The following is a 23,474-nucleotide window of genomic DNA, read 5'->3' as shown; positions in this document are numbered from 1 at the left end:
ATTTTGCTAAATATATGCACTATATTACATATTCATTATATTCATACTCATACATAACCTGTTAGTGATTTCACATTTATTGTATGTTTGAATAAATCTGTCATGAAAACAAGTTATTACAGCCACCGTTTAAATGTTTATATTTCAACAATGAATTGGAGTAGAAACATAATTATATCATTGAAAAGTTGCAATAAAAACCGCCTTATTTAAATGTAAAATGTTTGTATATTACTCAGTTTTTATGAGAGTTGATTATTATATCTAAAATAAATAGAAATTGAATTTGGACTTGTTAAATTTAACCTTTAATATTACAGCATTGTACCAACTAACAGGGATCCCTGTGTAGTTTACAGCAATAGCTGAGAGATTGTTTTCCTTAAGAAAAATTGGCATGTACTGTACCTGATATGTATCAAACAAATCAATACTGAATTGAATCACAATCGAATGGAGAGCTTGTGAATCAAAATCGAATTGATTCATGAAATCTGTGTCAATACCCAGCCCTAAATCTCAGTAATGAAAGGTGTACTTAATTTTATTGCACAATTCCTACTGTGGGGCCCGTATTTTTAATACAGTAAATAAAAACTGTTAGTTTTTCATTTTACATATGACCAAATACTCTACTGTTCCACTTAGAAGTAATGCAATTACTGAGAGGTGATACATTAATATATTTTAATTTTTATTTTCTTATATTTGTTATTGCACAGGGGTGCACTCACTTCCGTTGCACACTATGTTTAACAGTTATTGGTGGGGGTTTTTTCCCAATGGCCATTTGATCTTGAAGCTATAAAATTACAATTTTGAGTAGTGCTTTGTAAGTAGACAAAATATAACTCAAGACAATTACACACCTGTTGTGGCCTGCACTTTGGCAATGTCCAGCTGTCTTTTTGGGGGCCTCCCTTTCCCAGATTTCCCTGTCACGGTGGACTGTGCAAGAACATCCTTTGTGAACACCATCAGCCAGATCCTGTGCAAAAAAATGGTCATGCGAGAGCGGTTCAGTCGCTGGAAAGCCCTCTTCGGAACGGTCACTGCACTGCCAGCCAAGGGATGCTATATAGAGAGAGAGGGAGAAGGAGAGGCAATTAACAAATGAATACATAGTTCGGAGAACTCTGCTCTGCTAAAACTCATTTAATAATCTTGTATGGTAGCACTACTTGTTTTGTTCTCTGCTTGATATACCGCTTTGCTTGTATTTCCTCATTTGGATAAAGCATCTGCTAAATAAATGTGAATATTAAACTGGTCTATGATCTTCTGCAAGTAAAGGGCAATAATGCAATCAGACCTATATAAAGAAAAACAAAACCAAAACAAAAGGTAACCAGCTTCCCCCTAGAACATCTTTCCCTAACACTAACCCATATTTTGTTTAACACATTTCTTGGTCACTGCATAATTCCATATGTATATGTATTTCATAGTCTTAATGTTTTCATTATTGTTCTAAAATAGTACAAACTAATAAAAATGGAAATCTTTCTATGAAGAGTTTTGTGCAAACGTTTGACATTTGTTGCTTTTTTGTCTGCTTCCACAAGGTACAACAATGTCCAGTTATGTCCTGAGAGTAGTCTGCAACTGAGTAATCTGGAAATATTTCCGACTGAATGATTGCCAATCTAATCATATAATATGGTACTGTTCTGCCATGCCCCCCCCCCCCAAAAGGGGTTATCATGAGAAAGATGATTGTGAGACAAAGAGGTAGGTTGTTTTTCCAGGTATGTCAGTGGAAAAAGTGAATCGTTGTATGTAATGTATGCAATCGTTTTTGCCCATTCTCTAAATGGTTGCCAAATACTGCATTTTAAGTTATTTTGATAATTATCTTTAACACCTACATGTAACTGATATATATTTAAATATTAGAATATTTAAATAAAATATGTGCTCTTTATTAATTCTCAACTGATCAGTTTTTAAAGTCTGAGATTCAAAAAAAGACTCAATGTTCAAATTTAAAAAAAAAATATATCTTAAATTATTAAAAGGCTGGACATTTAATTCTGCAAGCCTCATTCAAATATATATAATTACATTATTTAGCAATGCCATTTTTAAATATCATTATAGTCTGACAGCTGGTATCTCTGTATTCAGTACCTTGTAAACTGACGTCTGCTTTTTTGCTGAAAAGCTTCCCTGGGGATTCAATTAAATTTGTAAAATGTTTGTGAATCATACAAATCCATTACTGTCACATTTTATTTCCATGATTGGTCTCACACTGTTTAGCTCAGGGGTTCTCAAATTTTTCAGCCAGTGACCCCTTTAGATGTAGATATAAAAATCTATGGATGCCCACAGAGCAGATTTTTTTTTTAAACATTCTGATAGTAGGCTTATTATTCAACCTTGTACAATAATATTCTGGATTTTTGATGAAGCCATAGCGCATTCTATTCCTGAACCGTCCACAGACAGGACAATGTTATTTTCCAGTTATACGGTATGGATTAAACCCATTTCATTCAAGTGATCAGTTAAACAGGCCAATAACTATGACGCTTGAAAGTTTTTGAATTTACTATATATCTGCATAAATATTAATTAAAACTTCATCAGATTTTCACACAAGTACTAAAAGTGGACAAAGAGAACCCAATTAAAGAAATGAGACAAAATATTATACTTGGTATTTATTTATTAAGGAAAATGATCCAATATTACATCTATGAGTGGCAAAATTATGTGAACCTTTGGCTAGAGTCAGGTGTTTTCAATCAATGGGATGACAATCAGGTGTGAGTGTGCGCCCTGTTTTATTTAAAGAACAGGGATGTATCTTCACATTACATGTTTGATGAAGTGTATCATGGCATGAACAAAATTATTTCTGAGGACCTCAGAAAAAGAGTTGACAACAACCCTAAGCACACAAATCATTCTAACAAAGAATGGTTAAAGAAGAATAAAGTTAATGTTTTGTAAAGTCAGAGTCCTGACCAATCCAATAGAAATGTTGTAGAAGAACACAAAGCAAACAGTTCATGTGAGGAAAACCTCCAACATCCCAGAGTTGAAGCTGTTCTGTACTGGGGAATGATTTAAAATTCCTTCAAGCCGATGTGCAGCTGATCAACAGTTACTTTTAGTTATTGCTGCACAAGCGCAGCAGATACTAAAAGCAAAAGTTCACAAACTTTTGCCACTCTATTTTTGTCTCATTTGTTTAACTGGATTCTCTTTGTCTACTTTTAGGACTTGTGTGAAAATCCGATGATGTTTTATTTCATAATTATGCAGAAATATAGACAATTCTAAAGGGTTCACAAACTTTCATGCAGTTCTGTACCTGCAGAAATGCCCTGTACTCACTGTAGTACAGTAGTTACTGTATGCATACTAAAAGATAGCCTAGTTTTCTTTTGAAGCTCTCTTTGCCCTTATCTGAGCTGTAACGTCATGGAAGCTTCGGTTGAGTTGCGACCTGCGTCCTCACTGAGTTCTAGAGTAAGCAAATGAAGTGAGAGCTAATGAAGATTTCACTTGACCAGGTAAGCTTATAGTTTTATTGGTTTCAGTGATTTTGCTTATAGAAATAGTCTGATTGTGTGTAAAAAAAATAAAATGAAATTAAATAAACAAATGATAAAAAATGCAATGTAGTGCAATGCAAGAACTAAGTACAAATAATAGGCACGTCTAACCTATACAGTCAATAGTGTGATTGCTTTTATAACATGGTAAATAGAAAGTAAATATAAATATATTTTTTATATCACTGTAAAGCTAAATAATGTACTTAATAGATGGGATAGGCAATCTAAGGATAATCTACAGATTATTATTTTAAAAAATTTAATACCTGATTGATTTTAAATTGTGTTGCAGTTGAGAGTAAGGTTTGACTGAGGATTTGGAGAAATGAAAGTGATGATTTTAAGTCATTTAAATATTTTGGTAAACAGAACAATCAAAGAAACATTACTTCAGCATGTACTATCACTTGACAGAAGATAAAAAGAAGTTAAAGAAATATGCTGCTTAAGTTTATGTTAATTCAATTACATAGCACTCAATTCTGAGGAAAATAGCAGGAGCTATGAGGCATTTTGCTTTTTATCAGCACATATTCCTGTCGATAAAGTATTAAACCACCAACATTAATCAGACAACTTTATCAAGCAAATTTCAGTTTTTTAATCGTACTTGCTTGTATTTTGATCGATGGAATAGATTATGTACAGTATTTATATATAGTATATATATGTTTTTATTCCCGCATGTACGTGTGTGAGTGGGTTTATTGAGGGTGTTTTATGTTTATCTCCTTAAAACACCCATAGCCCTATCTTTCAACAGAACTGTGCAGTGTGGGCAGGGCAACTTTCCATCCCTCATACATACATAGATAGGAATACAAATGCACTCTTCAAAAATTACACAGTAAATCCTCTTGGTAAATTAAGGTTTTATCCAATAATTCTGTAGTTTTAAGATATTGAGCCATAAAGCGTTGACTGTTAATAAGGTCAGATATGTCTTTGTTAAAAAAGAATAATTATAATAATCATCATCATTATCATAATCATAAAAATAACAAATGACCATATCCAGGCTATTATCCAGAGTTTTCTTCTTGAAAATAGATAATTATTTTCAAGATCTTTATTAATGGGATAGAGGTCATTCTCTATAGTTTCTAGATAAACATGCATGCACATAATAATAATAATGAATATAATAACAATTATGATAATTATTAATATAGTTTGCATTAATACATATTGTGTGTGTATATATGTGTGTATGTATGTTTTTATATACATTTATGTGTATGTATATGCACTGTGTGTGTGGAGTTTGCATGTTCTCCCCGTGCTGCGGGGGTTTCCTCCGGGTACTCCGGTTTCCTCCCCCAGTCCAAAGACATGCATGGTAGGCTGATTGGTGTGTCTAAAGTGTCCGTAGTGTATGAGTGGGTGTGTAAGTGTGTATGTGATTGTACCCCGCCTTGTGCCCCATGCTGCCTGGGATAGGCTCCAGGTTCCCCGTGACCCAATAGGATAAGCGGGGAGCTTGTAATAATATAATATTATATAATATTATAAAAAACAATATTATTTAAATGTAGTTCGAAAGTGAATTGTTTTTTTTTTGTTAGAATATACATAAAATAGCTTCTCCTCAATGTTTATTTTATATAATAATTTTGCTCTGTTTTATGAAGATGTCAATAATTCTGGAGTGTTCACTAGAATCAGAGACATAACAGAAAACAGAAAAGTCTTGTTTTTAATCTTAAGTGATATTTTGGTGTAAAATGTCTCATATATTTAGTAGCATGTAAATAACATTTTTATAATCACTAACCTTTTGCTGTGTCATAATTCATTTCAGATAAGCTTATAAAAATCAGTGTTGAAGAAGAGTACAGATGACGATGTTCCGTTACCGAGTTATACTTTTGGATGACACGATCATTGCGAGGGACCTGGAGGTCAGTTCCCAGTCCCAGTATTTACCTCCCAATAATTCTATCAATAATCTGTTTTACAAAAAATCTCAGATTATGAGAGCATTTTTATGTATCTGTGTTTATAGAAAAAAGCAGTGGGCCAGGTTCTGTTTGATAAAGTCTGTGAGTATCTCAACCTGCTGGAGAGGGACTATTTTGGCCTGGCAGCATGGGATTCATCCAACAACAAGGTGAATGATTTCATTCTAGATATTTTGATATCTATGTTAGAGAGTATAACATTTAATTACACAAAGGAAGTGTTATATTGAATTTTTTATCTGATTTAAATATGGCTTTATAGTAGTTAATACTTGTAATATAGTACATTTCTGACATTTTATTTTTCTTCTGCAGGTGTGGCTGGACCTTTCTAAACAGGTTCACAAGCAGATCATAAGTGCGTAATATTGTTCTGTTCTGTGGTGTTCAGAACATATCAGATCTGTGTGTTTGTGTGCATTTATGCTTATGGTCACTGCTGATTGTGGTTTTAGGTCCTGATGCTACATTTACATTCAGTGTCAAGTTTTACCCACCTGATCCTTCTGTATTGGCTGAGGACATCACAAGGTAAAATCTCTCTCTCTCTTGCTCTCTCTCTCTCTCTCTCGCTCTCTCTCTCTCTCTCTCTCTCTCTCCTTCTATTGACATAGGTAGACTATATGGGCAAAAGTTTGTGGAAACCTGACAATCACACCCATATGTGCTTTTTGACCATCCCATTCCAGATTTAGTCCCCCTTTCCTGTTATAACAGCCTCCAATCTCCTGGGAAGGCTGTCCGCTATATTTTGGAGCATGGTTGTAGGGATTTGCCCATTTAGCCAGAAGGGCATTAGTGAGATCAGACCCTGATGTCAGGAGAGGAGGCCTGGGGTGCAGTCAGTGTTCCAGTTCATCCCAGTAGGGTTGAGGTCAGGGCTCTGTACAGGACACTCAAGTTCTTCCACTCAAACCTTGGCAAACCACGTCTTCATGGAGCTCGTTTTATGCACAGAGGTATTGTCATGCTGGAACACATCTGGGCCCCTTAGTTCCAGTGAAGGGAAATTGTAATATTACAGCATACAAAGACATTCTATAAAATTGCGTGCTTCCAACTTTGTGGCAACAGTTTGGGGAAGAACCACATATGGGTGTGATGGTCAGCTGAACAGAAACCTTTGACCATATGGTGTATTTCTGTAGCTAATGCTATGCATACACCTACCATTAACCTTATCTGCAGCCTCAGTAACCAAAAGGACATCTTTTGGCTCTTTTAGTTTTTGCATTTTCTGTGAAAAAAGCAGTCAAAACTGTCAGATATTTCTACGCTTGTGGGCACATTTGGTCCCCATAAAAATATAATAACCTGCCCACAAATACAAGTACACTTAACACCATTAGCTTTTCCATTGACCTGGGATTTTTTTTTCTTTAAAAATTGGAAATAAACAGAAGGTTTTTAGAAAGTTGATTAATTAAATTACTTTAATTTTTAAATTAAATGTAAGCAAATTTGTGATATTGACCACGTTAACTGCTTTGTCAAATTTTCCTCATCCCTAATCTCATCTATTGAAGCATGTGTTTAGATGATACGCTGATGGATTTGATCTAAAATGATCCATAAGTTTTTGCACAAACTTGTGGAGTCCATGCCAGCTCAAGTGCTCACTGTCATTAAAGCAAAAAGGGGACATAGCAAATACTAAGAAACTCTGAAGTGCATGTAAATATTTGAAAGATTCTACTTTTCACTCAATTTTTTGTCATTAATCTGTAATGAATATTGTTGTATGCAAATGTATTAAAAAAGAATGCAAAATAGAAGCATTTTCAATAGTGGTCTCAGTCTTTTGGACCCCACTGTATATATTACAGTATTAAAACATTATCTAAACATAACCCATCCTAAACTGAAATGTGCTAACCAAGAAAACATATTTTGTGTCATTTATTTGTAAAAAGCTGCCATTTCTGTCCAGTATAAAAAAATACCAGTAAAATGCATTTACAATGTCAAAATGTCTGTTTTGTATAATTCTTTGAATATTTAGCTCCTGTATAGAGAGAGACACAGTAAACACATCACACGCTCATCAAGCTTCAACAAAAGTTGTTCAAGCTGTTTAAACATGTTTCAGTTCCATGAGAATGTTTGCCCATTGATATGTGTGTGTATAACCAATTCGCTCCATGTATTTATTTACTTCCTTATTCATTCTTATTTTTTTCCTCAGATACTTACTGTGTCTTCAGCTAAGGACAGACATCCTGACTGGCCGTCTGCCCTGTCCATCAGATATGTTGACAGTTTTGGGATCATTCGTGATCCAGTCGGAATTTGGGGATTATAATCCTGAGTTACATGGGAAAGAGTTTTTCAGTAACATTCCCCTCGCACCAAGTCAGACTCCAGAGCTGGAAGAGAATGTGACAGAGCTGCATCGCACACTCAAGTATTTGGGTTATCCACAAACATACCATATATAATCTCATATATACACATATATCTATATCTATCTATATCTATCTATCTATCTATCTATATATATATATATATATATATATATATATATATATTCATGTCTGTGTGTGTGTGTGTGTATATATATATATATATATATATATATATATATATATATATATATATATATATAATGTTCAGCATCATCATGTGTAGCATTTTCAATTTAGTAACCATAGAACATAAAATATAATAAAAACAAAAAGGATACATTACTAAAAATGACAAAGATGTTACTGTTACTTTAAAAGGAAAATACAAAAGCATATTTTAATTTCTTAAATCTAATTCAATTAGAAGATAAGTTTTAGGATTCTTCTAAAAAAACAGCAATACACATGCTCACACACTCACACAGATCCATATAAAATACACAAAGCAATTTTCTGTATGTGTCAATGCAGACCTATGAGTCCTGCTAAAGCAGATCAGCTTTTCCTAGAGAATGTCAAGACGCTCGACCTGTACGGAGTACACCTGCATCCTGCCAAGGTAACATGAGGAAATGTGCTTGTGTAGTGTATCATGCTGGCATAAGTTTTTCTTTGTGTCAGTATGTAAATATATTATTTGATTTGTTTGTGTTTATCGGTCTGTGTGTATAGGATGCCAGTGGAGAAAATGTGATGCTGGGGGTATGTGCTGATGTTCTAGTGGTGTATGAGGATGAGGAAAAGACAATGAGTTTCAACTGGGCAAGAGTTCTGAATATGACTTACAAACGCAGCAACTTCCATCTCAGGATTTTTGACTCAGAGGTAAGCCTGTGTATCATACGCCTAACATGCTGCCTCAAGAATGGAAATCTTTTTTATTATTGTATTATTATTATTATTATTATTATTATTATATTTCTTTTTTATATATAAAGAATATATATTATTTCTTTACATATTGTTTGGGAAAATTAAACTATCCTGGCTAATAACATGAGTTGACAAAGAACTCTTGAGGAACAATTTTTACTAAGAGTGTATTAGCAATAATATACTTGTATAAGATATTTGATGATGATGATGATGAAAATGAAGATGATGATGATGATGGGGGAAACCAGCAGAATTAGAACCTACCAAGCTATTTTAGTAATAAAACAATTTAGTAGACATTAATCTTGAATATGAAATTGTGAATATATGAGCAATTCTTTTTGGATCCTAACCAGGATGGATCTGAAAATACCATCAAATTCATCCTGCCCAGCTACCGTGCCTGCAAATGCCTGTGGAGAAATGCTGTGGAGCATCATGCCTTCTTCAGGTAGCAGTTTATAGATGGTGATATACAGTTGTACACAGCCATAAGTATCATAATTTGTAGTAGTCCTCAAAGGAACCCTAATTACAACATAGTATGTAATTCATCTGAATCAAGCTTCTGCTGCAGTTCAAATGAGAGAAACCATGAAGTACTTCATATTTCTAGACACATAAACAAGTAAATCAATATTTAACACATGCACTTAGGAACCGAGACAAGGCCCCAGAGGGACTGCTACGCTTGGGTTCTAGGTTTCGTTTCCATGGGCTCACTCAAGCAGAATCTCTAGAAGCCAGCTCCACCACCAAGCGACCAGCTCCACACTTCTCACGCTCAGCCATCAAGAGAAAAGGTGCGTGCGATTTGTGAATATCGATTTAAGGCTAAGATGCTTAACCCACCTCTGAATACGCATAAATTTCATTGCATAAATATCTCTGTGCTACTTTTAGTCGCCAACACTGAATACAGCCCAGTGTTTTTAAGAATACATGTATGTGTGTCAACTGCTGTTAATAATTATTCTTCCAGCAAAAGAGAGAAGCCTTGTGGATTTGAAGCGCCCAAACCGAACTGAGGTTGACGACTGGTTCCAAGTGCTTGGCTCTGATGAATCATGGCCTACTACTGGCCCAGGTAGAGTCCAGTGAAACTATCTATATCCTGTTCAGGCCAAAATATGATTATGATGGTTCACAAATTGTCAACCTTCACTGCATTTGACCTGCAAAGCATTTTATATAATTAATGTAATTAATGCAGAAAATCCAACTCCAGACCTTTTGACCCCAAAAAAGTCCTAATCCTGCTGGAAACACTGATACAGATCAAGCATTAATATTTTAGTTTTTACCTTCAGTGTCCCTGCAGTCCTCTCAAGCTGAAGAGCAGAGAGAAGAGCTGGAGTGGAAAGAAGGAACCTCAGAGAAGAGTATAAGGGTTGTCAAAATAAGAAAAGAGGTTCAGGCTGTGACAGAACAACATGAGGAACTGGAAATGGAAAGAAACCTAATGAGGCTAGATGTGCACACAGACAAGGACAAACTAACAGGTGGAGAGACCCTTGCTTATAAAGAAAGAGAGGAAGTGGATGAGCAGGATAACGAGTGGTTTCATCTGTTGGGTGGGCGCTCCTTTCACACTCAGCATTCTTTGTCATCCTTATCTCCAGGTAAATTTAATCTTCTCCTCTCTGTTTGTCTGTGCTTGCATTTTAACTCTCCTTTTCAACATTTCCTTTCCACTTTAATCATGATTATTCTTAGTTGTTCTATTGTCATGAAAAAATACAGCAGGCCTGAATTAAATTTGTTACAGCATGACTACATTAACATTTTCCCATCTAAATGTTTTGCACAGATACTGGCATTATGGAAAGTGCTACATTGCAGCTTTGGAAACTGCAAGCTGATGATTGGTATGTCCTCCTCGAACCCCGTACTTATCAGCCCACTTTTTGGACCCTGAAGAACCTATCATGTGAGTTCTGATTTTGCAGATTGTTACTAAGGAGGTTTTCAGGTACTAAATTTCATAGCTTGTGTACATACAAGTGGCTAAAAATTGTCTTCCCATCTTTTCATGATAAATAGATGGGTCTGTCTAACCAAACTATCCCTAAAGGCCATGCAGAACAATCCTAAATAAATGAGTCAGTGAAGCCAGACTGATACCCAAGCAAACTGAAAATCAGATCATTCCAAACCTTATTTTACAGCCCAAAATCATGGCTACCAGTACAAATATATTATAAAGTTCTTTCATCAAGGTCCTAAAATGTGAATAAGCAGACCAATTCACTGACACAGTCGTACAGTAAGAGGAGTGTTGCAGTTTCACTGATGCGTTTACTGATTGCATTTAAAAATAAACTTCAGCTCATATATTTGGCCTGCAAAGCTTTTGATATAATTAACGAAAATAATGCAGAAAATCCATCTCTAGACCTGATGACAAAAAAGTCCTAATTCTGCTGCTAATCTGCTGACCTGGCAACACTGATAGAGATCAGGCATTAATATTTTTGTTTTTATCCTCAGTGTCCCTGCAGTCCTCTCAGGCTAAAGAGCAGAGAGAAGAGCTGGAATGGATAGGAGGAACCTCACAGAAGAGTATAAAGGTTGAGGCTGTGATTGAACAGCATGAGGAACTGGAAATGGAAAGAAACCTAATGAGACCAGACGCTGTTGGAGAAAATCTAGAGTTGGATATTGAAGGCAATGAGCAAATACTAAAAGTTATGAGGGAGGAAATAGTACAGGATGGGGATGGGGAGGAAATACAAACAGTAGTAATGTATGAGCAGAGAGCACAAGAAGTAGAAACTTATACTGGACAATCTCAGAAGGTTTTTGTTGAACAAAGAATGAGAGGGATGGAAGGAGTAGACACAGTACATGAATTGATGTTAAAGACAAGGCAGGTAGTATCTGAGGAAAATATAGAGGAGTTAGAGGAAACATTACTAGAAGTGGAGAGTATTGAACAAAGACTGCAGGACATAGAAAGGCTGAAATTCAGATTACAGGAAGTAGAAATTTTGGAGCAAAAACTAGCAAAAGTGCAGCAGGCAGGGAGACAACGAGGGGAGAGCGACGACTGGTACATTTTGCTGGAGCACAAACTGATGGAATCTTCAGCACCTGCAAGAATATTAAGAGTGGAAACTTCTGAACAAAAGCTGCAGGATATTAAACAGAAAATACAAGAACGAGAAGAGAGAGGTGACTGGTACCTTTTGCTGGATCGCAAACCCTTGTTGGTATCTTCAGCAAGTGCAGGTATGCAACTTCATTCAGATCTGTAAAGGTTACTGAATGGTATATATGTCATGTGTGTTTGTCTGCAATTATAATATCCAATAATAATTCACAAAAAAACTTTAAAGGGTTTTAAAGGTGTCTTGAGTCTGTTAAAAGCAGTATACTGTATACAATAAGCAATAGTCTAATGAATTGCTAGTTTATACACTAATTGGAAACACTTTTTTGAAATACACCTTTATTGGGCCTCCACAACACATTCATATCAATTGCATAACTATATTATAAAGCAGTACTGGAGGATTTATGTCAGACTTGTGAAGTGACAATTAGATTTTTACATAGTATGCATCTGTTTTTATGACATAAAGGGAAATAATATCCAAGACTATATCTTATATATATCTGCTTCTGTATTTTTCACTGACCACTTTAATAGGAACACCTGTACCACTGCTAATTTATGCAATTATCCAGTAGCAGGAATCTGAGGCTACAGTGGGCACAGGTTCATCAAAACTGGACAGGTGAAAACAGAGAAAAGACCAGGCGAGATTTTTGCACCGTCAGCTGTCCAGTTTTGGTGAACCTGTGCTCAGTATAGCCTCAGATTCACGTTCTGGGCTGACAGCAATGGAACTTAATGTGGTCATTTTGCTGTTGTAATTCATCCCCCTCAAGCTTTGGCATGTTTTTTTGTTTTCTGAGATGCTTCCCTGCTCACCACAGTGTGTATAAGGGTTTTTATTTGAGCTACTGTAGCCTTCCTGTCAGCTTGATCCAGTCTGGCCATTCTCCTCTGACGTTTCTCATGAACAAGGTTTTTCACCCACAGAACTAACGCTCACTGGATTTTTTTTCTCACCATTTCGTGTAAACTCTACATAATTATCATATTAAGGAAAATCCCAGGAGATACACCCCCCCCCCCCCCCCGCCCCATTCTGATGTTTGATGTGAACATTAACTGAAGTATTTGACCTATATCTGCATAATTTTATGTACTGCATTGCTGTTACATCATTGGCTGATTTGATTATTGCATGATTGAGCAGGATCACAGGTGTTCCTACTAAAGTGGCTGGTAAGCATAATGAATAGTTATTTAAAATAGTGTAAGCACAGTCATGAAGCTTTGAGGCATTCTCTTACTGTTATCTTACTTTCTGGGAGCTGTATTTACAGCATGTAGTCATCTGAACTTGGAATTGGATGTAGATTAACTAATGTGGTGGATGTCCATCTGTATCCAAAACTATTTCAATGCAACTTTGTTTATAAGAATCCTGTCCATCAGGAGAATAAATTATTTTCAAGTGGTTATCAATTTTGCACTTATAACACTGTTATGAAGCACTAATATGTAGCTGTAGTATTATTTTAATTTGCCTGTATATCAGTTTAATGCAGAGGTGGGTAGAGTAGCCAAATATTTTACTCAAGTACAAGTAAAACTACTCAAGTAACAGTAAAAGTAATAATGTTAATAATTACTTAAGTAAGAGTAATAAAGTATCTATTGAGAAGACTACTCAAGTAGCAAGTTGCTAGCTACTTCAGATCTGATTAAAATGAAGGGAAAATCCTGAATCTCCTGAAAATCAGGAGAACTCACACATCTCTTTGAAAGTCTTTCTGTTCTGTTTATATGATACAAAACCTGGGTTCAAGATGAAGCAGCATATCCCAGTCCTGTAACAACACACAACCTGTCATTTTCAACACAAAATCTCACACACACCCCAAAAAGTAACATTTTCCCAACAGTTGACTGTCTTTATTTTCACAACATGTTAACACAAACTTTTCAGCATCTGCATTTAAACAAGACAACTGAGAACAAAATAACAGTCTATGGAACAGAACAGAAGAGAAAGTATGTGTAGAGAGATAGTGTGTGTGTGTGTGAGTGTGTGAGTGTGTGTCCTCCCTTCAGCGCTCATGTCTTCCCCCTCTTCGGTCATTATCTTCCAGGACTGAGCCGGTTGTGAGTAGTTGTTGTGTCCACATTCAGACCTCTGCAGTGTATCGCGAGACTCGCCACCTCGTTATACGTGATATAAACTAATTATTAAAACTACATATATTCATTAATATTTAACAGTAACGGAGGAAGGCCCCTGAATGTAGTGAAGTAAAAGTACATATCTGTGATTAAAAATTAGCTTGAATAAGAGTATAAGTATGGCCAATTAAATCTACTCTGAAAAGTACTCTTTTTTTTTCAAAAAGTTACTCAAGCAAATGTAACAAAGTAAATATAGCACGTTACTACCCACCTCTGGTTAAATGAATAGGAATGGAGTGGGTCACAAAGATGTTGCAAGGCTTCATGAATGTGCTGTTAGTAAAAACAAATTGATCACTTGCATGATAAGAATAAAAACTACATTAAAAATAGAAAAAAGAACACTGAAAGCTCTTTTCTCTTCTTACAATACAAAGCCTATACGGTCACCACACAAGTTTTGACCTAATCCTTTCATCTATATAAATGATTTTGAATGTGCTATTGAGACACAGTGTAAGTACGTAAGATGTCTTTGAAAAATAATGAATTTTCTACATAAAATATAACTTCGATAAAAAGCATTAACAGCACTAAACTAAAAAAGTCAATATTTGGTATGATAACCCTTTGTCTTTACATCATACCGTACATCAGTAGTCTCAGATATATTCTGGGAAGATTTAAAAGGAAATTGACTGGGAGATTTTTCGGAGCAGCTTGGAGAATTTGACACAGCTCTTCTGGTCATTTTGACTGTCACACTTGCTTCTGTTTTTGGAGCTAATCCCTAATAGCCGGTATTCACTTTTTTGCCTGAAAAGTGGTCTGCTGCATAGTATGTTACCTTTTTTACTGACCTACAAACATTTTCTGCTACATTTCATTTTGGAATTTTAGGTTGGAAATATAATGCTTGGAAATGTATTTTTTTTTTTAACTGACTTAATAATGCAGAAGTCAAGCATCTAAGACAATATCAGTATTGAAAAATTTACAGTGCCTAAAACATTTGCACATTACTGTATATAGAAAATCTATAGTGGTAATTTACTATATAAGCCTATATACAATGGTATAAATTCCATCCACGTCATCACTTCTGTATTTTTAAAACTACAAGGTCCTACCACGGACACAGCAGAACAAAAAGCAGAGATTAGATGGTGGATAGAGGCGAAACTCCAAAAAGCAAACACTCTAACACCTGTCCAGATGAAAGATGAGTGGCTACAACTGTGATACAACTAAAACCACATCAATTATTTTATATATTCACAGTAGCTGCTACTTCGGACAGATGACTCTATGGAAAAAACAACAGTATTTTCTTTGTAAAATATTGATGAATAAAATAATGACATATTGATCAGTGTGGAATGATAATAATATAACCTGCTCATAATGTTCATATATTCGTATGAGTAGTTTATAGATTGCCTTAAGTGATTTAGTACAGCTAATTTGTATGATATTATAATTTTAGGTTCTACCTTTGTAGAAGATTCTAGTTTGATGTTAACCCCATAGAGAAATGATTACAAATTGAGCATTCTTGGGACCTCATGAAAGGTCAAATGATCTCCAGGCATGTCTTACCACAATAGTACTAAATATTAAGGATTCAAATTCAGAAAAAGGATTAGAGCAGCTTGGTATGCATGGGAGATCAAAATATAAAGATAGGAACACTGGGCTCACATCTGTGACCACAAGTAGTAATTTAACTCTGTGACTCAAGATCTGATTATTCAATATTTAGACATGTGCAGTATATACAGGTGCTTCATTTGATTTTACGAGTTCTGAATGTGAGGTGTTCTGGACATAATTCTAGTTGATGTTTTTGGCATTGCAATAAGCAAAAAAGCCTACCTATTTGACAATGCACAGTCAGTGATGGAGCCCAGTGATCATACTGCAAGGGCAAACCTTAAGAAGGAAGTCATAAACTTAATTATTTGTGCCATAAATTCCACAGGCAGTTGCTGAAGCCATGGTTCCACTTACTTGCATTACTTCCAATCAAAATGTTATTTGTTACAGACATCTATGTACATACAGTATATGTATATTTCCCCCCCTTTTACATTATTAGAGATTGATATCCAGTCATCTTCCGTACATGTGGCAGAGGAACACATTAACTTGGGCAAGGAAAAGAAATGGAGTGAAGAGAGAGCAATTCATCTGAGAGAAACACAAACAACTTTACCAGCACAAAGAGAAGAGCAGACACAGATACCGGTGGATAATGACTGGTTTATCCAGCAGGATGTTTCTCCTAAAGAAGAAGGTAAACCCAGAGATATATGAAGACTCACACACGTACTGTACGAATCTGCAAAATCACATGTATTGTTGTATTTTGTTTATTTCAGTGTTTGCTAAAGCTGTAGATGTTTACAAAGAGACCACAGAGGAGGAAGTACAGCTAGTTGAAAAGGAAGTAAAGACAATAACATTTGAGGTGGACAGAAGAGAAATGGTAGAAACATCTCATGAAGTGGTTCAGATGAATCCAGTACCTTTTGAGAAAAGAGGTGTTCCTTCAGGTGAGGAATATATTACTAACGTTTGCTGAGTCACAGTTACATGTCTCATTTCTCCAGTCCCAAACACCTTTTCTTCTCTTTTTATCTCTCTTCATAGTAAATACGGAAATTGTATGGATTGGGTTATTGTATTGATTCTTCAAATGACTGACCAATTCGTTGTCTGTAAAATTGGATCCAGCTGGAGCCTGTAATCATATTATTATGTTTTTACAGCTTAGCATCTCACATAATTTATATTTGATTACAGATTCTGACATAACATTAATATACGCTACCTCACCAACACATTAGGCAGTTGGCTTAACTAGCCAGCTAACTAACAATAACCAAAACATCAACTGTTAGCTAACTAACTTTACATAATGTAAAAGGTAATTATGTGAGTACATACACTCGCTGGCCACTTTAATAGGAATACCGGTACCACTGGTAATTCATGCAATTATCTAATTACAGGAATTTGAGGCTACAGTGGGAATAGTTTTATTGAAACTGGACAGGTGAAGACAGGGAAAAAAAACAGCTGAGATTTTTCCACACTCCAGCTGTCCAGTTTTGGTGAAGTGGATTTTTTTCCCTCATCATTCAGTGTAAACTCTATAGACTGCAGGAAAATCCCAGAAGTCCCCCTCCCATTCTGATGTTTGATGTGAACATTAAGTGAAATGTTTGACCTATATCTGCATAATTTTATGCATTGCATTGCTGTCACATGATTGGCTGATTTGATTATTGCATGAATGAGCAGAATCCCAGGTGTTCCTACTAAAGTGGTATTGTGTGGTATAAGTGGTATAAGTGGTACTATATGGGTCATTCCATCTCAAGTGGTCCAATGCAGCTTGCTCAACAATTTTTAACTTTCCTAATTTTTTTCTGTGATTACCTCTATGCATTGTACAGCCTTCTGCTGTAAAAATTGTGAGGTTGGATGTAAACTCTGCAGGACAGTGGACCTCGAGGGCCAGATTTAAAGCACCAGCTTGAGCTATCATTTTGGTACAGGTGTACAGTTGATATGCATGAATAGATTTGATCCCAAATATGCAATTATTGCAATTATTTAACTGCAATTATTGGACCACTTGAGATGGAATGACCCATATAACGCCATATACAATGGTATAAATTCCATCCACATCATCACTTCTGTAGTTTTACAACTGCAAGCTGCTTCCACAGACACAGCAGAGCAAAATGCAGAGATTAGACGGTGGATAGAGGCGAAACTCCAAAGAGCAAACACTCTAACACCTGTCCAGATGAATGATGACTGGCACATTTTGCTGGAATCTGCACTTCCTCTATCAGGTACAACTAAAACCATATCAAGTATTTTATATATACACAGTAGCTACTACTTTGGACAGATGACTCTATGGAAAAAAAAACAACAACAGTATTTTGTTTGTAAAATATTTATGAATAAAATAGTGACATATTGATCAGTATAGAATGATATATTAATATAACCTACTCATAACTTTCATATCTTTGTATGAGTAGTTTATAGTAGGGATATTGTATGGATTGGGTTATTGTATTGATTCTTCAAATGACTGACCAATTCACTGTCTGTAAAATTGGATTTCACATCATTTATATTTGATTACAGATTCTGACATAACGTTAATATACGCTACCTCACCAACACATTAGGCAGTTGGCTTACAATTTTTACAGCAGAATGCTAATATAGAGGATTTATTTCTGTTAAAAATTTTAGATTCGTATTTGGTCCCCCACCAGGGATATTCAACCCAAAATTAAAAATGCACTTTCTCACACCCATAAAAAATAAGAGAAGTCTCAAACCTGAAATGTTCTGCATTCGGACTTACACTATATTTACCTAGGTATCCCCTAAAAAAATTAAGATTGAGACTCGAACCCTTCCCATTATAAATTGACCCTAAATGTGGAACTGTAAGTAATCTTGAGCACTACATTTGGACTTAAGTTCTAAGTCTAAGGAACAAGAATGTGCAAAATATTTATATTTGTACATGTACCTTGTAATGTGCTCTAGAGATCAGTTTTTGTTCCAAGGAGCTTGGCCCATCCTGAGCTGAGATATTGAGGTTTCCATAAACAACGGTATAACCAAAATTTGTTGTGTGCTATGACACAAAGATGGCCGTTGTAGTTAAACCAAGTAAAATTATATTTTTAAAAAACTGTTGATTTTGCAATAACAATATCACTCAAAAAAACATTAGGAAAGTTAAAAAATGGTCGAGCAACCAACTTTGCAATTATTGGACCACTTGAGATGGAATGACCCATATAACTCCATATACAACGCTATAAATTCCATCCACATCATCACTTCTGTATTTTTACAACTGCAAGGTGCTACCATGGACACAGCAGAGCAAAAAGCAGAGATTAGACGGAGGGTAGAGGCGAAACTCCAAAGAGCAAACCCTCTAACACCTGTCCAGATGAAAGATGACTGGTACATTTTGCTGGAATTGCTTCCACGATCTACACAGACCATGCAACCTTCACTACCCCTGTCAGGTACAACTAAAACCGAACCAAGTATTTTATATATATATATATATATATATATATATATATATATATATATATATATATACACACACACACACACACACACACACACACATATATATCTCACTGTATGGCTTTTTTGATTTCTGAAGATGCAGCAGGCCTGAGATCTCAGCAAACAGTCACAATCAAGGAAAAGGAAGTAACATTTGACAAGAAGCCGATGATCATCAAAGAGAAGCAAGTGATAGTAGGAGGAATAGAAAAGAAAATTCCTGCCACAATGCATGAGGATGAAGACAACTGGTTTGTGCTTTTTACACCAGCACAGATTGAGAAGAAGGCCATTTCCACAGGTATTATTAGCTAATTGTAATTTATGGTTAAATTCAATCTCTATTTTTATCAGAATCAGGCAAACTATAGAATTACAATATAGCTTTGCTAATGAGCAAACCATGGTTGATTGCCGATAAATCTATTCATCCTTACTTTTTAAGTTGTGTTTATTCTCAATTACATTTAAGAGATAAACATAAAATGTAAACCCCTCCTGTGTGCTAAAAATGGGACAGTGGTGTAAATTAATAGGCTTTGTTGACTTTTATATTGGTTGTGCTGCAGCAGGTGTGTCAGAGATGTGGATTCTGGAAGAAAAGAGATTAAGGGAGGTGCAGAAGGGGCGACTCAGAGAGGATGTGAAGAAAAGCCATGTGGTGGAGGACAGAAGACTTCATCCCTCTGTGCCTGGACTAAAAGCAGAAGGGCGTCATAGGGAAGTGATTGATGACTGGTTCCTCCTGCTGGAGCCTGTTTCTAAAAAATCAGGTAAAAAAAAAAACTTTCTAGGCTCTTTAAGTCATCTTTCTGTCCTGCTCTCAGATCTTATTCTTATCTCATCTCTTTCAATATGTCTTGGCAGTGAGCGTGGACAGGAGAGCTGAGGAAGACCGGCGTAGGAAGGAGGAGTTGTTTAAGAAGCAAACCTTGGCAGAAGATAGAAAAAAAGTGGCAGGTAAAACATGGGATAAGTGAACATACAGTATATTTGTGTTTATAAAAGGAAACATGGTGGAACTGGTTAATAAGAAAGCTTTTTAAGGACCTGATAGGTGAAAGTGTTGTGATTGTGACTGGAAACCACTGGGTTAAATAGAGTTCAGTGACTGAATTTCTACTTCTCTCTTTTTCTTCTTTTGTTAGGATTCAAACCTCCTTCAGTTTCTGTCATCGCACTGACTCCAGCTGACCAGCCAATGACATCAACGCCCACTGCACAATCTGTTCGCGTCACAAGACCCACCTATCAAGAGGAGAGTCTAAAGAGACTAGACATCACGCAAGAGATCACACAAGACATAACACAGGATTCTAAGGTATAAACACACCAATAATAAACAAATAATTAAACCGTGTTCTGTATTGTATGTGTATTATCTGTGAGCAGGACAAAATGTAAGTAGTGAATATTATGTGTCCATATTGTATTGACATCCACATTTCGGGGGTATCGTTTGTTTAAAAAGGCATAGGACTAGGTTTAATCTGTAACGGATAAACTTTTCCAGTGACCATCACCTTTCATTGCCTCTACAGGTGGAAACAGAGTCCATCATTAAGAGAAAGGTTGGCCAATCAATCTTTGAATTTGTCTGTATTATTATTCTTACTGTTCACTCTAAAATGCATACAACCCCAAGATAAATTCATAAATGCATATAATATATATGATATTTACATAAAATGGATTGGTACACAAAGACATACTGTACATCTGCTGCTCCACTTGTTGCCTTTTTGTTTTTTATTCTATTATAGAGAAGAGAGAAGAGAATTGAGGGTGAATCCATTTACATCCGTCACAGCATTCTAATGTTAGAGGTTTGTAAACATTTAACTAGAGATATATTTATTATTCAATATTTGTTCATTATTTGTTTATTAGAAACACACATCTATGCACATCAGTTTTCGATCAGTCTATCATGCGGCAGCAGCACAATACATAAAGTCATGCAGGTACAGGTCAAGAGCTTCAGTTAATGTTTTCATCAAACATCAGAATGGAGAAAAACATGTTCTTAGTTATTTCAGTTGTGGGCTACACACAGCAGAAGATCACATTGGGTTCCACTCCTGTCAGCCAAGAGCAGGAATTGACTAAGATCACATCTTTTCCCCATTTTTGACGTGAACATTGGCTACATTTACATGCACATCAATAGCACATCAATGGCAATATTCTGATTAGTATTGAGTCATGTAAACATCACAATCTGATTCCCCAAATTCTGAATCCCAACCCTGGAATATGCCTGTTTTCCTTGGAAATTTGTTGCATGTAAACACCTTATTTAGAAAATCCACTTAAAGGAGATATGTGCGCATGCTCAGTCTGCAAGGAATTGTGGGTGCTGACAGACAGAAGGTAGGCTAGGTATTTAGGAATGGCAACTCAGTCATACTTACAGCAACCATAAATACAGGAATTTTCCGATGCCTATACACATATAAACATCGTATTCAGAACATGACTGTAACCCGAATATAGACCTTAATCAGAATTTGATGTGCATGTAAACATAGTCATTGAAAACAGCTCTTGACCTGTATCTATGATTTTAAGATTGAATAATTACATGAATGAGCAAGTGTACAGGTGTTCCTAATGAAGTGGTCGGTGAATCTGTTTAGTACATTAATTAATAAGTCTTATGAACTCTCTCTCGCTCCGCCCCCCCCTCTCTCTCAGGACTTTGATGTGACTCAGGAGTTGGTGTTGAGGCACCATGCCAGCGTCAGCGAGTTAAAGCGCCTCTTTATGGAGGACTTGCCTGTGTTTGGTCCCACTGAGTGGGACAGGCGTCTCTCATCATACACTCCTGTTGTCTACCCCAAATTACCCAATGGCGAGCTATTTACTGGCATAGACATAGTGAGTCTCACACACCTCAAACATTAGATCACATTTCTGTGTGAAATTGATGGCTCTATTTGTCCAAAGCAGAACAAGGGCTTGTCTCTTATCCATCACTGACAGATTATTTTATTTTCCAGATGGGAGCAGATGGATTATTGGCCATGTGATGTCGCTCCAGCCTGTTATCCAGAGCGAATCCTCTGTCATATCAACAGAACCTATTTTCTTTGTTACACCATTTTGTCATTGACGCATTGCTATTATTACTTGGTAATATAAGCTGTATACAGTTTTTATTTTTATCTGCAGTAAATACTATAGAACCTATATTTTGTAATACTTAGCATTACAGTGGTTTGTGGCCTAAAGCACATGTCTAATATCTGGTAACGAATGTGATGATATCACTGTTGATGTAGGCTTGTCAGTATTCAGTAGCTACATTTTAAAAGCTGTGGAAACCTAACGAGAATCAGAATTGAAGCAAAATATGTGTAGGTTTATTTGGGTAATATTAGCATTATGCCAATCATCAGAGACCAATTAAAATGATCAGAATTAAACCCCAAACTCAGATCACTTTTAGGATTGCAGAAGTTCTTCAGCCAGTATTATCAGGATCTTGGAATGGATGTTGAAATGCTTTTATTGTCATTATGTGTATAGGTGTGGTTTTCAAAATAAATAATAATAAGAAGAAGCAGAAGAATATAAAAAATAGACTTAGATTCACTTTGAAAATGCCCAGTTATAGTTTGTTTATTAGGTTTGCAGTCTGTATATGGAGATAACACAAAATTCCACTTACAGTCTGTTTGTACAAGTTATGTTGATTTATTCTTGTCATGACAATATTTTATTTGCCATAAAGTCTGCTAAAATATTAAGACATTGTATATATGCTTATATATATATGTGTGTGTGTGTGTGTGTATATATATATATATATATATATATATATATATATATATAGTCCCAAGAGAAACTGCTGATGTAACTTCTGAGCTTTGATAAATATGGCCCAGGATGTGATGGGGGAGGTATTAAGTATGTTCTTTCTCAGGGGTTGGTCCCCCTTTATACACTGTCTGACATTTCTTCAAAGTCATCTCTTTGAACAAATGCATACACAGACACAAATGCAGTAGTCTGCTATAAATATGTTTGCAAAGGCAGTATAACAGGCAAGAAATGATCTCTGACAACAGTGAACATACAGCACGAACAGTAAAAATACATTATTTTTGAAACTGTGAAAACTATTTCATAAAGAATCAATCCTTCTGCAAATTATTTTCTTTTGCCAGCTCTCCACAACGCAGACACAAACAAAACATGAACAACGTTTTGTCAGCAATGATTAATTATTTTACGAATTCAATATGTTGTAAAATTAACCGTTTCAAGTAAGACTAATGAATTGTAGTGTTGAGTTAATACCAAAACT

At 35.7% G+C, this 23,474-nt stretch overlaps 1 protein-coding gene across 3 annotated transcripts; it reads left to right on the top strand.

Annotated features, from left to right (window-relative positions):
• The first annotated feature begins 2,636 nt into the window (after nt 1-2,636).
• On the top strand, nt 2,637-22,916 carry epb41b (erythrocyte membrane protein band 4.1b). Of its 3 annotated transcripts, none has more exons than XM_053611667.1 (26): nt 2,637-3,524; nt 5,371-5,470; nt 5,575-5,679; nt 5,846-5,888; nt 5,986-6,061; nt 7,716-7,934; nt 8,407-8,494; nt 8,608-8,760; nt 9,168-9,262; nt 9,469-9,614; nt 9,794-9,898; nt 10,122-10,433; nt 10,622-10,741; nt 11,302-12,042; nt 16,167-16,328; nt 16,414-16,587; nt 17,773-17,901; nt 18,943-19,113; nt 19,260-19,463; nt 19,732-19,935; nt 20,030-20,122; nt 20,311-20,483; nt 20,704-20,733; nt 20,926-20,988; nt 21,860-22,042; nt 22,165-22,916. In XM_053611667.1, the coding sequence occupies exons 2-26, from the start codon at nt 5,408-5,410 to the stop codon at nt 22,192-22,194; spliced, it is 3,882 nt and encodes a 1,293-aa protein (XP_053467642.1). In that variant the 5' UTR covers nt 2,637-3,524; nt 5,371-5,407; the 3' UTR covers nt 22,195-22,916. The 3 variants fall into 3 exon arrangements, with proteins under 3 accessions (XP_053467642.1, XP_053467641.1, XP_053467640.1); XM_053611666.1 differs by having other exon boundaries at nt 2,638-3,524; nt 16,131-16,328; nt 19,735-19,935; XM_053611665.1 differs by having other exon boundaries at nt 2,639-3,524; nt 16,131-16,328.
• Nucleotides 22,917-23,474: the final 558 nt, after the last annotated feature.

The sequence above is a fragment of the Ictalurus furcatus genome, chromosome 23, assembly GCF_023375685.1.
Source record: "Ictalurus furcatus strain D&B chromosome 23, Billie_1.0, whole genome shotgun sequence".
NCBI classification, from domain to species: Eukaryota; Metazoa; Chordata; class Actinopteri; order Siluriformes; family Ictaluridae; genus Ictalurus; species Ictalurus furcatus.
Note: the sequence above shows the minus strand (reverse complement) of the source record. Positions and strands in the feature narration are given on the sequence as shown.

Bases quoted from the DNA above. Each gene is read 5' to 3' on its own strand.
- epb41b (XM_053611665.1), top strand. From the start codon at position 5,408: ATGACGATGTTCCGTTACCGAGTTATACTTTTGGATGACACGATCATT. The intron at 7,935-8,406 runs GTATTTGGGTTA...GTGTCAATGCAG, and splicing joins GAGCTGCATCGCACACTCAA to ACCTATGAGTCCTGCTAAAG. The intron at 17,902-18,942 runs GTACAACTAAAA...TACAACTGCAAG, and splicing joins ATCTGCACTTCCTCTATCAG to GTGCTACCATGGACACAGCA.